The sequence below is a fragment of the Bombus pyrosoma genome, linkage group LG17 (assembly GCF_014825855.1).
Source record: "Bombus pyrosoma isolate SC7728 linkage group LG17, ASM1482585v1, whole genome shotgun sequence".
Classification (NCBI taxonomy): domain Eukaryota; kingdom Metazoa; phylum Arthropoda; class Insecta; order Hymenoptera; family Apidae; genus Bombus; species Bombus pyrosoma.
In genome coordinates this window covers 5,399,625-5,411,765 of record NC_057786.1, presented here as the reverse complement: position 1 = coordinate 5,411,765, position 12,141 = coordinate 5,399,625, and the positions used below count along the sequence as shown (strand labels likewise).

Genomic DNA, 12,141 nt, shown 5'->3' with positions numbered 1-12,141 from the left:
TCCTCCTCGCAGTGGTGACAGGTGGACGTCACCTCGCGCCGAATCTTGAGCAGGTACTCGCCAAACACTCCGTGACCGGTGAGCACCTGCGTCGTTCTAAATGTAAGCGGAACACCGCCTCGATCCCTCCACTCTTCCCAGTTGGGAAGCACGGCGCGCACGGCGCGATGCGGTCGCACGGTATCCTCTTCCATGAGTAAAGAGCGCCAGCGCTCCCAGGTCTCCAGCTTCGCTTCTTCCCGGACGTCCACCGACGTCGGCGTCGCATCCCCGCTGGCAATCAGGGCCCTCCGGTGTTCGTACACCCGACGGAGTGCCAGGGCCTGCAGCTCGAACGGAGGGGACGCGGCCAACACGGTCGCCGCCGCGTAAGACACGGTCCTGTAGCCTCGCGCTATACGGATGGCGGTCGTTCTTTGCAGTCTCCTCACCAAGATCAGGCTGCGACGACTCGCCGACAGATCTTTGGCCCAGACCGGGGCTCCGTAGAGGACTCGCGATCGGACCACTCCCTCGTAGAGTCGGCGGACTCCCAGTCCCGCGCCGCCGATGTTTGGCAGTAGGCCGCATAAGGCGTTCGCCGCGGCTGTCACCCTTGGGACCAGGTCCTCGAAGTGTGGCCCGAACGTCCATTCGCTGTCGATGGTCAAGCCCAGGTACTTCATTCGGCGTCCTACCAGCACCTTTTCTCCGTTGATCACGAGCGTCGACAGTTCCTCCGGTGGTGTTCCTCTCCGGCGTCGATCGAAGAACCACCAGGCCTCGCATTTGGCCGGCGACACGCTCAAACCGAGCCTCCTTATGGCGTGTACCGCGTATGCCACCGCCGTCTCGGTCAAGCACACGGTATCGTACCACCAGCGTCCGCCTGCCAGCACTAAAGTGTCGTCCGCGTAGCATATCGTGCCTGTGCCCGGCGGCATCGGACATCGGAGCACCGAGTCGTAGGCCGTGATCCACAGGATCGGTCCCAGTACAGAACCCTGTGGCACGCCGCAACAACTCTTGCAACTAGACAACGCTAACAACTCTCGCAACTCGACAACGCTAACTCTGACTCACGATTTTCGATTCGCACACTTTGACCTCTCGGTTAACGCTCTTTGAACCCAAAATCGTCCTTCTCCGCTAGCGTTCTTTTCTTTTTTCTTTAATCGCACCACGCCCATGCTCCGCAAGAACTAGGTGACCTTAGTCACATAGGCTTTCTTCGATGTAAACAAACAACTGAAGGGCAGACGACACTGTTTTTATGATTCGATCGATCTCCAATTAGGCCTTTTTTTCACGATACTACATTATGGAATATGATAACGAAAAAATCATTTGTAATGGTCGCGGTCCATTGTGGTGGCGATGAAGCGGATCTAGGCCGCCTGACTGTCATCTTCGCATCTTCTTGTGCGAGCGAGTTATACTTGTAAAAGAGCGGACAGCCTCATATTCCTGCGGCCCTCTCAGTATCGCGTCGACGATCGCTGAGGGGGTCAATCTCTCGCCTATAACGTGACGTAGAGTGTAGCGGGACAGCTCCCACGCCGGACAAAACTCCAGCGTGTGCTGCGCCGTGTCTCTGCTCTCCCCGCAGTGATGACAGATGTCCGCCGTCTCCCGTCCGATTTTCGTCAGGCCCTCGCCAAACACGCCGTGTCCCTGGGTCATCCTGCCCACTCGTCCGCGGCATATCCGTTGCCACGCTCCAGTGGGACTCCGTGGGCGAACGCCCCCGGCGTTGATGTTCAGGTGATAGCGATCATTTCGTCCGTATCTCCGGCCCAGTCCGGAGCATCCAGAACTCTGGATGGTTCGGCCATCATCGCTAGGGCAACCGAGCTCTCCAGAATGGTTTGGTAGAGCAGGTCTTGCGCCCGTCTTGACCGTCCCAAGCTGGTCTGAAGGATGCGCATTTTCTTAATCATCTTAGGTCATTGCTTCCATTACTTCTTTAGGAGTTAGTCTCCTTGCTTGCGTGCATAGGGTCGGGGGTTCCCTCTGGCGGTGAACCTTCTTCGTTGCCACCTGCGACCGCGGATCCGCGGGTGGTTCCTCCTGTTTCCTTCTTGGGGGGGGGGGGGCGCAGGCCAGGCCCCCATCCTGTGTACCGATGCTGCTTCGAGCGCCTCGCAAAACAGGCATTTCGGGTTTGCGGCAGTGTATCCTTTGACTTGGTGTCCTGAGTCGCCGCATCTGTAACATAGGCGCCCCCTGTCCTCCGTAGTGGTGCATGTCTTTCTTATGTGCCCAATCTCCAGGCACCTGTAGCATTGTAAAGGTCTTCGCTCGATGTCTTCGACCTTCGCTATCGACGATCTTGGGCCAGTTTTCTCACTGCACCGGCCGGGCCTCGTATCCACACGGATCTAAGACCGTTTCGAGCGAGGCGGATCTCTCCCAGTCTTACGTCCTCCGCCTTGTAACCGCTCTCCGTCAGGGTGTGTCTGATTTCCTCCTTGGTGGCCGAAATGTCTATTCTGGTTTCTCTCGCTTTCACAACTCGGAAGTGTGTCGCCACGCGGACCTTGATTGGATCCAGGGTCCAAAGGACCAAGCGCAGCGGCCTTCTCCCTTTTCTGGTCCTCGGGGAACTCCAGGACGACGCCTCCTGTCATGGTTGAGGTTGCGGGATGTCTCGGCAACTTGTTCACTTCGGAGGCTCGACGGATCAGTTCCGCTGCTATGTCCGCCGTAGTAGATGTTCTCATCTCTTCGGCCAGGTCTGTGGGGAGCTCGGGAGATCCGCCAGTCTTCCTTTTCTTCGCGCGGGGAGCTTCGACGGCGGGGGTCTCCTCTTCCTCCGTTGTTCCCTCAATCCGTAAGTTCCCCGCATTCAGTGCGGAGCTGAAGAACCCCTCCTTAGGGGGGACCGCCTTCCTTATGTTTCTGATGCTGACGTGTGTCGGCTCGGCAGCCAACTACGCGTCACCTTCTCCTCTCGTACTTTCCTCTGCCTCTTTATCCTTTCCCGTTGTTATATCTTTTTCCCCCATTGGGCGCGCAAGATGGCCACTTACACACGCACTTGCCACTGCCACCGATTACTGTCACTTTCAAATGGCCTACGCAACGCGCTTTCGGCTCGCGTGCCAATATGGCTGCGTCCGTGTAGTTCTCCGGGTAGCCCGTGCAGCGGCGCTGTTGTCACGCTTCCCAATATGACTTCTTCATTATCATAACCTCTCACGAGGTTATATTTCGTCTGTCACATCTTTCCAAAATTCCTTTGGATTTTACACCCACTATTTTTCCACAGGCACTAGCCCTTCGCTCTGATTAACTTCCTTGTTCAAATTCTTCAGTTTCTCGGAGATTCCGACCACGCTCACGGCTCCGTCCTCTCTACGTTTGCTCCACGCAAATGCCTGAATGGTACTAAGACCGATCGTAACCTACGGCTGCCCAATTTGGTATAACATACAATTCGCCCTAATGGAAAAAATCCGCATATTCGAAAGAAAATGCATCAGGGCTTGCTTGGGCATATACAGATCCGAACATAGGGGATTCAGGAAATACATAAAAAATAAAAGAATCTACGACTTAACCGATATACACCGCATAGATTGTCACATTCTAAAACTAACATGAAATCACTACGCGCAATCTATAAGGATAAGAGAAAATAGCTTAATTTTTGGTTGCCTATTCCCAAACGAGCTATACTTCTAAAACACACTGAAAACAGGTTATATCTCTCCCCCCCCCCCTCCCTGAAGCATTCTAATACCTAGACGAAGAACATTACCTCCAAGATATAAACAATATTCCAATAATGTACCACATAAAAAGGAAAATAGGGATCAAAGCAATACGCTACGAAGTAAACCTAAACGGACAATCTGCAGACACTAGGTGGAGATACAACATGGCCCTTCCTCTGAAAGACACTAAGGACAAACACGGAAGAAACGCAAAAAAGTATTGGTCGATACCGAATCCATAATAAAATAAGAGAGAAATCCACAAAATCGGTAGAACTCAATTCTGCTTCCGTGCAACGTAGTTGTAAATATTATAAATATTGTAAATTAACTTACTTAACATTCCCCCCTCTCATCCCACCCATTCCCCAAAGTCCCACAGCACCCAAAGGTAGACTTTTTTTTTTGCACATGGAGAAATCTTCATGGACACTCCGCTGCCGCTAACAGTAGCAGCAGAGTAGTGTCGGACTCCTATCGACTAAAACTCCACGCTGGCCGTCCTACGCGTATGACAAGGGGTGCTCCAGGAACCTCGGGTGAATTACTTCTGTTGCATCCCCTCCCGCGTTCTCTCTTCGAGCCAGTCCTGTATATTCCTTGGCTGTTGAATTTGGCGCTAGGGGGGCCATCGCCCCTGGCGCCGTCCCTCCTTCTAGTGGCGGTTCGTTGTGGTAGCAGTGAGTTAGGTCTGGGCCGCCTGACTGCCATCTTTCTCCATCGCGTTATCCTACACGGGTGCGAGTTTCTCTTACTCACCCTTTCTGCTCGCTCCTTTGCGAGCATAACTCGCTCGCAGAAGAGGCGGACAGCTTCATATTCCTGTGGCCCGCTCAGCATCGGTGCTATGATCGCTGAGGGGGTCAGCCTCTCGCCTATGACTTGCCGCAGGGTGTAGCGGGGCAGCTCCCATGCCAGGCAGGCCTCTAGCGTATGCTGCGCCGTGTCCCTGCCTTCCCCGCAGTGGTGACCGATGTCCGTCGTCTTCCTTCCGATTTTCTTCAGGTACTCCCCGAACACGCCGTGTCCCGTGACTATCTGGGTCATTCTGAAGGTGAGCGGGAGGCCGCGGCGGCTTCTCCATGTCCCCCAATTTGGGAGAACTGCCGCCGCGCTTCGGTGTTCGCCTGCTTCATTGATCATCTGGGATCGCCACTGGTCCCATGCGTCCTCCTCGGCGGTTCCTAGGTCGTCTGAGGCCGCCTGCTCGGCCGGGTCCCACGGTCTCCTTTGTTCATACCTCTTCTTGAGCACCAACGCCCGGAGTTTCCACGGCGGAGACGCGACCAGAACGGTCGCCGAGGCGTGCGACACTGTTCGGTATCCTCTGACGATTCTGACGGCAGTTACCCTGTGCAGCCTCCTGAGAAGCAGGATGCTGCGGCGTCTCGCCATCAGATCGTCCGCCCATACCGGGGCCCCGTACATCACCCGGGACCGATCGACGCCCTCGCATAGTCGGCGCACCGCGACTCCCGCTCCGCTGATGTTCGGCAGCAGGCCGCACAAGGCGTTGGCGGCCGCCGTCGCCCTCGAGATCAGGGAGTCGAAGTGCGGCTCGAACGTCCACTGACTGTCGATGTCGAGACCCAGGTATCGCATTCGTGATCCCACCCCGACAGCAGCGCAGTGGTTAGCGCCTTACGTAACGAACGTTCGGAACCCGAGTTCTCGAGTCCCGGCGAGCGGAGTTCGATTTTTCTTCTACGATTTTTAAATGAGAAGAAAAACAGCAATACCCCAGCAGTGACATCTACACAGGCCGCCGAACCTATCTCAGCCGGCCTACTACAGCCAGCGGAGTAGCGCACTATCGCGACATATCCACCTCACTTCATTATGTCATATTATAACATTTTTGAGCTCTGTTTATTATCAGTTATTATTATTCTGACGTAATTCTACCGATTTGCGGTTACTCTGATGCTGGGTTTCCTTCAGACTCGTATACCTACTCTGCCACGCCTCTATCCACTCTTTGTGTTCTAGCATGTTTGGTCTGATTTTCTCGTATACAGGGCATTTTCTCAATATGTCGTTTCTATTTTTCAGTTTTCCTATATTGCGTATTCTACTAGGCAGGTTTTCTTCCATCTTAAGCCTTATTCCGGTTTCTGTTGTTGTTGTCCATGCGAAAGTGTTGATGAAGAGCTACCTTCTCATATTGAATCCTTCGTAGAATTCGAAAACGGGCATCGATGGCTCGAAGTACAAAAAGACTGTATTTTTATACAGCAATTTATATTGAAAGAATTATTCCATTATGCAACCGGTTTTGTCTCCTTGTTATATCGGGCAAGAGAGCTTCTACCGTATATTGACATTATTACTTTGTTCATTTTTCATGTAAATATTTATCCATTTTCACGAAAATTTATTTGTATAAACTCCGCTTTAGTTAATAAAAATCAACGAATTTTATTATTTAAGTTTAGTCGATCAACGGAAACGTGTCGATTTACGTGTCATCCTAAATAGAAAATATCCAATCCGCCGCTATCTCTGTTCCTAGTATGGCAGAAATTACTTTTATGGCGACGAAGATGCACTTGCAGAGAAAACAATTCTGCATCGCTAACTTTCATTGTAAAGAGCATTCGCGTGATATACGTAAATAGTTTGGACTTTAGTGAAGATTGTAAAGTGCAATTAGTAAGAAGCCAAGGAGCGTAGGATAATCTATGTAAAGTGTTTTCATTAACATATTCGTTACACTTATCCTCATGATACTATAAGCGTATAATATGTATAATATATATATATATATATACGAATAAGTGTATTTATGGAGGAATGTATGAAAGTATAGGGATGAATTAATTAGGGACTTGGACTAGGTGATGGATCTAGGGAATGCAAATATTAAGACACAATACACAAAAAGAAACTGTATATTATGTAGCGGAGAAGAAGCAACTTTCGGAGTAAAGATACAAATTGGATAGAAATTACAAACAGAAGTGGAGAAGTAAACCTGACAAGACTAACTGAAATTATATGGAGCAGGAGGAGAGAAGAGCAGACTGGAAAGGGAGAAATATCAAATAACTGAAGAATAGAAAGAAGAAAGGTAAAAAAATAATAAACTGGGAAATAGATAAATAGGAATGGAAGAGAAAGACTAATATGCAAAAAGCACAAAAGTGATAAGAACGTGCGATAATTAGACTGTGGATTTTTATATATTTATAGAAAATTTGAAAGTGCAAAATTGCACAGAATGAAAATATAATATGAAAAAGTATATAAAATATTTAAAATCTAATGCTTTCCATAATGCTTGTTGCGTGAAACAATTTTCTACAGAGTCTGTGCTTTCTCAAATATATTTTCAAGAATATGAATTTGCATAAAAATCCCCGGTCTACTGATACCGAGATGTAGAATAAAAGTTTGAAAATAATTTAGGACAGAATAAGAAAAGTGATAAGTAAAAGAAGAGACAGGTTAAAAACTAGAGAAAGATAGGAAGTGACCGAAATAAACTGTTATAATTGTTAGACAGTAACGTATTATCATTAAATAAATATACCAATGGGCAAATAAATAAGATCTATGACAAAAAGTACAGACAAGATCTACGATTGTAATGAACTAATCAAAAATAGACTTATCGACTACTAATCAAATTTAAGCTAAAACTATTAAGGCAGGTGTACTCTTTACAATATTCGCTTACAATATTCTCTTGCCTCTGATGAGAACCTTCACCACATTAAAAGTGCGATAAAAGTTGATGCTTATAAGTTAATGATTCAACCACCCGCTTCGTTTCCTTAATTATTGCCTTTACAAGTGTGTCACTCGCATAAAAACATCGTCTCGGAGGTTATAAAAGCTAAACGCCACTATAACGTCACATTTGTTTCACCAAGGAAATTAACCCTTTCACTGCACAAGTCGTAATAACGCGTTCTGTGAAATGCGCGTCTACCATACTGAACCCATAAATTTACGATTTAAGCATAGCGTAAAATCAATCGATTTTGCAAAATTTATTTCGCATCGAACACCTTGTCACAGGAATATATAGGGTATTTTAACTGAACGAAATCACCTACATATCTGCCTTATGCATCTTCGTTCGAAGAAACTTCTCAAGGAAAAGCAAGACTATTTTGAGGGACACACATAACGGTGGAACAAATTTTTTCTCAATTTCATTCTTTTTAGGAGATTTCAAGCGGTATCTTTTAAACAGAACCCTATATGTAGACTTTTGTATTTTTTTCTCTTTTGTATTCTGTACTTTTTGCTCTCTCTGCAAAGGTATTAAGGTACCTGTGTTGAAAGATGGAAATTTCATTACATACATTTTATGAAATTAACGTCAAAATATCTTTTAAGCTACTTTCAGGCACTGATACCTTGGTTTAAAAGTATACCGATGATCCTTGTTCTTTCCACTGATCCATATGTCCCTTGACGTAGTATAATTTTGCCTGGAAAAGTTTTCATGCTATTGTAGATATAGCAGATACTTAGGTGATTCCATCTAGCTGGAACACCCTGTATATGTATACAGACTGGGTCACGTAACTGGAAAATATGATTACTGAGCAAGTTCTTATTTTAATGTGTACATCGTTTCAATCAAAAGTTGGTTCCAAGAGGGACATAAAGAGTCAAATAAAAGATGCTTTCCAGAGGGATATAATTTGACTGATGTGATTAGTTTTTCTGTAGGAAGATGCGCAAAGGACATAGGAAAGTCAGGTTTCTTTCTTTCAATGTGATTTAAATGTCGTTTTTTGTTTAAAACATCTTTCGTAAATAAATCCTTTGAAACACTCCGCGTCAAAAAGTATTAAGACACGAGATTGAAAATATCAACAATTTGTGAGATATTTTAAATTAAAGCGTGACGCACTTTGCATAAAAATCTGAAATATCTCACGAATTACTAATTTTATTGACATTTTACCTTTATGCTATTTATCGACTTACTAAAGAAAGCAGCAGACGTTTCGTATAAGAAAAGTGCATTCGTTCAGTTTTGTATAAAGGAAAGTTTATATTCGCTAAGCGATCTGTATACGTTAATACGTTATGAATCGATTCTTTGGAACGTTATGCATAATCATAAAATATCACAGTACAATATCAATAGAATATCTCACAAATGGTTCTGCTCCTTAATGTTAATGAGGAATTTTCTCTTTTGATTTTACCTGCTCTGAAACGACTGCTGCGATGCGATGTACTGAACGTTATAAACGCGTGTCGATGCAGCTTGTAATTGAAAGACCCGCGCAGGACTGTTGACTGATCGTTTCGACTGATGAGACGATTCTATCTCCGCGAACGCTTGCAACCGTTGACGACTCGGAAAAGGCAGTTGGAAAGACTGTCAACTGATTTTTACGACTGATGTAATGACCAAGCACGAGCGCTTGCAGCCGTGTCTACGAACACTTGGAGATGTTGATGAGTCAGGCAATGCAGATGGGGCTGCTCTCTTCGAGTGTTGAGAGACAGAAACGGTTCTTTGCTCCACGTCCGACGGAGAAGGTGTTAACGAATCGTAAACACGGACTAGACCACGCTATTCGTTTCTGAATTACCCATAATTATGTCATAAATTGCCCGCGAAAATCCTCACGTTTTTGTTCCTTTGGACGAAACATTGCGTTTACAAAACTCGTCGTATCTCATAAACGAAGACAGATGCAGCGTGTGTTTATATGAACGTTTTTCATTGTTGTTAGACATACAATCAGCCCCCCAAATGAATCTCACATGTCCTGTTACATCCTGCATATCGATTTCTTGAAACATTCCACGCCTCATAATAGGTGCAATATTTACAAAAATCAACAATTCGTGAGATATTTTATGCCAAACAATGAGATACTTGTAATATTTATTCCAAATATTCTTTGTATTTGTTTTCGTATTATTGTATATGTATGTATTTTGGAAAATTTTAAATATATACGTCGGGTTCACGTTGTGATTAGGGTTGGGGTTAAAGGCGTGAAACGAATTTTCCTTATGATTAGACATTGTCGTTATATTAGAGAAGATATTGACTAGTGCAAATGTGATTATCACAAATATTGACGGTAACAGTGGTAATTAGATACTCGAGACGCTAGTGACAATGATCCTAGGTTCGATAACGAATCCGCGGTCGACGGGATAATAATGTATGTTCTCACAAGATCTAAGTCCGACTCTTGGTTAACAAAACGTGAAATATTTACTGATCGTAAAGACGTTATTTTTTCTCGTCGATGAGATCGCACGAAAGAATGACGTTCCGTCGCGATGATCACAGAGGAAAACTATGACGGGGTGTGCCCAAGGGCATGAGGTCATCGGATTCGTGGAGCGATGCCTCCGTTCGGAAGGTGAGGGAAATCGACGTTGCTGTTAATTCATCAATTTTCATATCGGTGGTTAGAAAAGGATGCTAGCCGCGCTTGAGGGAAAGTTGCTAGCGGGAAACGTCGTTCGTGAGAAAGTAGGTTTCCCCTATCTTCCCGTAGTTGGGACAAAGACTATTTTTCTGTTTGAAGGACTTTAGTTAATTAAATCTTAAGATTTATAACGGGTCCTCAGGCTAGCTGAATGTGTACTATGGAGATGCATCGACATCTAATCATCTTACCCGGAGAATAGGGTCTGCGTGTGGCGAGGCACTGGACAGAGATCGTTGGTATGTTTACTGTCGAGTGTCGCTACAACTATTTCTTTTAAGGAGAGCTATACTGTTACTCCATACCTTTGTTAGACAAACGTTCATCCCTTGACCGCGGCTACGTTGGCGACTGATTGTCGCCTCAAGCCCAAGTTCATTGTTACAAATCTCAAATAAATACAATCGGATTGAATAACGACAATTGCTTAATTACGGCTGTGATAGAATTTAAATTACAATATTACGGGATTTTCTCAAGGTTCCAAAGGAAGGCTCCGGTGTTCTTTCATCTCCGACATATATATATATATATATATATGTCGGAGAGACACTAGAGTTAGCGTCGTGGGCGTCTAATGAATCCTCGCGAGGGTTAGCCATTGATGCGGTACGACACAGGTAAAGTTTATCGCTGCGATGAAGGTGTTACAATCTTGGTGGTTTATCACGGTGGTTGTGCACTCGCGAAGTTAGTGACAATGAGCTTGGGATCGAGGCGACAACCAGTCGCCAACGTAGCCGCGGTCAAGGGATGAACGGTTGTTTAACAAAGACCTTATTCGCCAGGTAAGATGATCGCCAGATGCCGACGCGTTTCGGCAGTGCACGTTCAGCTAGCCTGAGGACCCGTTGTAAATCTTAAGATTTAGTTAATTACAAGTCCTTCAAACAGAGAACAGTCTTGTCCCAACTACGGGAAGATAGATACCTTCTCTCGAACGACGCTCCTCATTAGCAACTTTTCCCTTAAGGGGGGCTAGCATTCTTTTCCAACCGTCGACGTGGAAATTGACCAATTAACAGCAACGTCAATTTCCCTCACCCTCTGAACGAAGGCATAGCTCCACGAATCGGATGACCTCATGCGCTTGGGGAGACCCGTCATAGTTTTCCTCGGTGGCACCATCGGGACGAAGATTCATTCCTGTTTGCGACCTTACTAACGAACAGAGTACCGTCTCCACGATCCGGGCTTAGATTTTGGGCGAGCATACATCTACGATCCCGTTGACCGCGGATTCGTCATCGGACCCGGGGTCATTGTCACTAACTTCGCGAGTGCACAACCACCGTGATAAACCACCAAGATTGTAACATCTTCATCGCAGCGATAAACTTTACCTGTGTCGTACTGCATCAATGGCTAACCCTCGCGAGGATTCATTAGACGCCCACGACGCTAACTCTAGTGTCTCTCCGACATATATATATATAGAAATATCTGTTCACACCGATGAAAATAAGAATTAAAATGCGCATGCGGAAAAGCGAGTAGACCGTGTGGCCAGCTTCGGTGCGTGTATGAGAGCGTAGGCACCTGTGCGAGAGTACGTGAGTCATTTCGTACATGACAAGTTCAACACGCTTTTATTCTGTTTTCGTTTCAGATCAAAGTATTGTTAATATTACGTATCCCTCCACGGACCTTTAAATAACTGAAACAATTACGCTTTAAATGCTGTGCACGATGTCCATATTTTCGACCGCGCCACTTTGCCAGCAGATTCTATGAATGAAAACGAGAAAAAATGTAGTATAAACATAAAATGCTTTGTTAAGTAATTGGTTTTTGTTCTAATGCAAAGAATTTGTGACGCGTTTAGTGAAATGAAAGGAAATCAATTTTTGATAGACGTCAAGCGTGTGTTTGTAAGAACAGACGATACTTTTGAATGAACATTTTTTTCTTGCTTTCACTCGTAGAATCGACTGGCAAAGTTATGACCATCAGACTTACTACTATTATTACTTTCGTACAATGCACAGCTGCCATTATTATATAATATCAGATTCTCGCGT

The 12,141-nt window shown here is 45.8% G+C and overlaps 2 protein-coding genes across 2 annotated transcripts in view; one reads left to right on the top strand and one right to left on the bottom strand.

Moving 5' to 3' along the window:
• The window catches only part of LOC122576833 (lachesin-like), a 538,671-nt gene that overhangs the window by 229,255 nt on the left and 297,275 nt on the right, over positions 1–12,141 (top strand). The gene's annotated exons all lie outside the window — the stretch shown is intronic.
• LOC122577105 lies at positions 3,237–5,300 on the bottom strand. The gene is made up of 2 exons (XM_043748184.1): positions 4,458–5,300; positions 3,237–3,386 (listed from the first exon to the last, which is right to left on the bottom strand). The coding sequence occupies exons 1-2, from the start codon at positions 5,298–5,300 to the stop codon at positions 3,237–3,239; spliced, it is 993 nt and encodes a 330-aa protein (XP_043604119.1).

Coding starts and splice junctions, on each gene's coding strand:
- LOC122577105 (XM_043748184.1), bottom strand. CDS start 5,300: ATGCGATACCTGGGTCTCGACATCGACAGTCAGTGGACGTTCGAGCCG. Junction 3,387..4,457: donor CAAAGGAGCGAGCAGAAAGG/GTGAGTAAGAGA, acceptor GGGCAGCCGTAG/GTTACGATCGGTCTTAGTAC.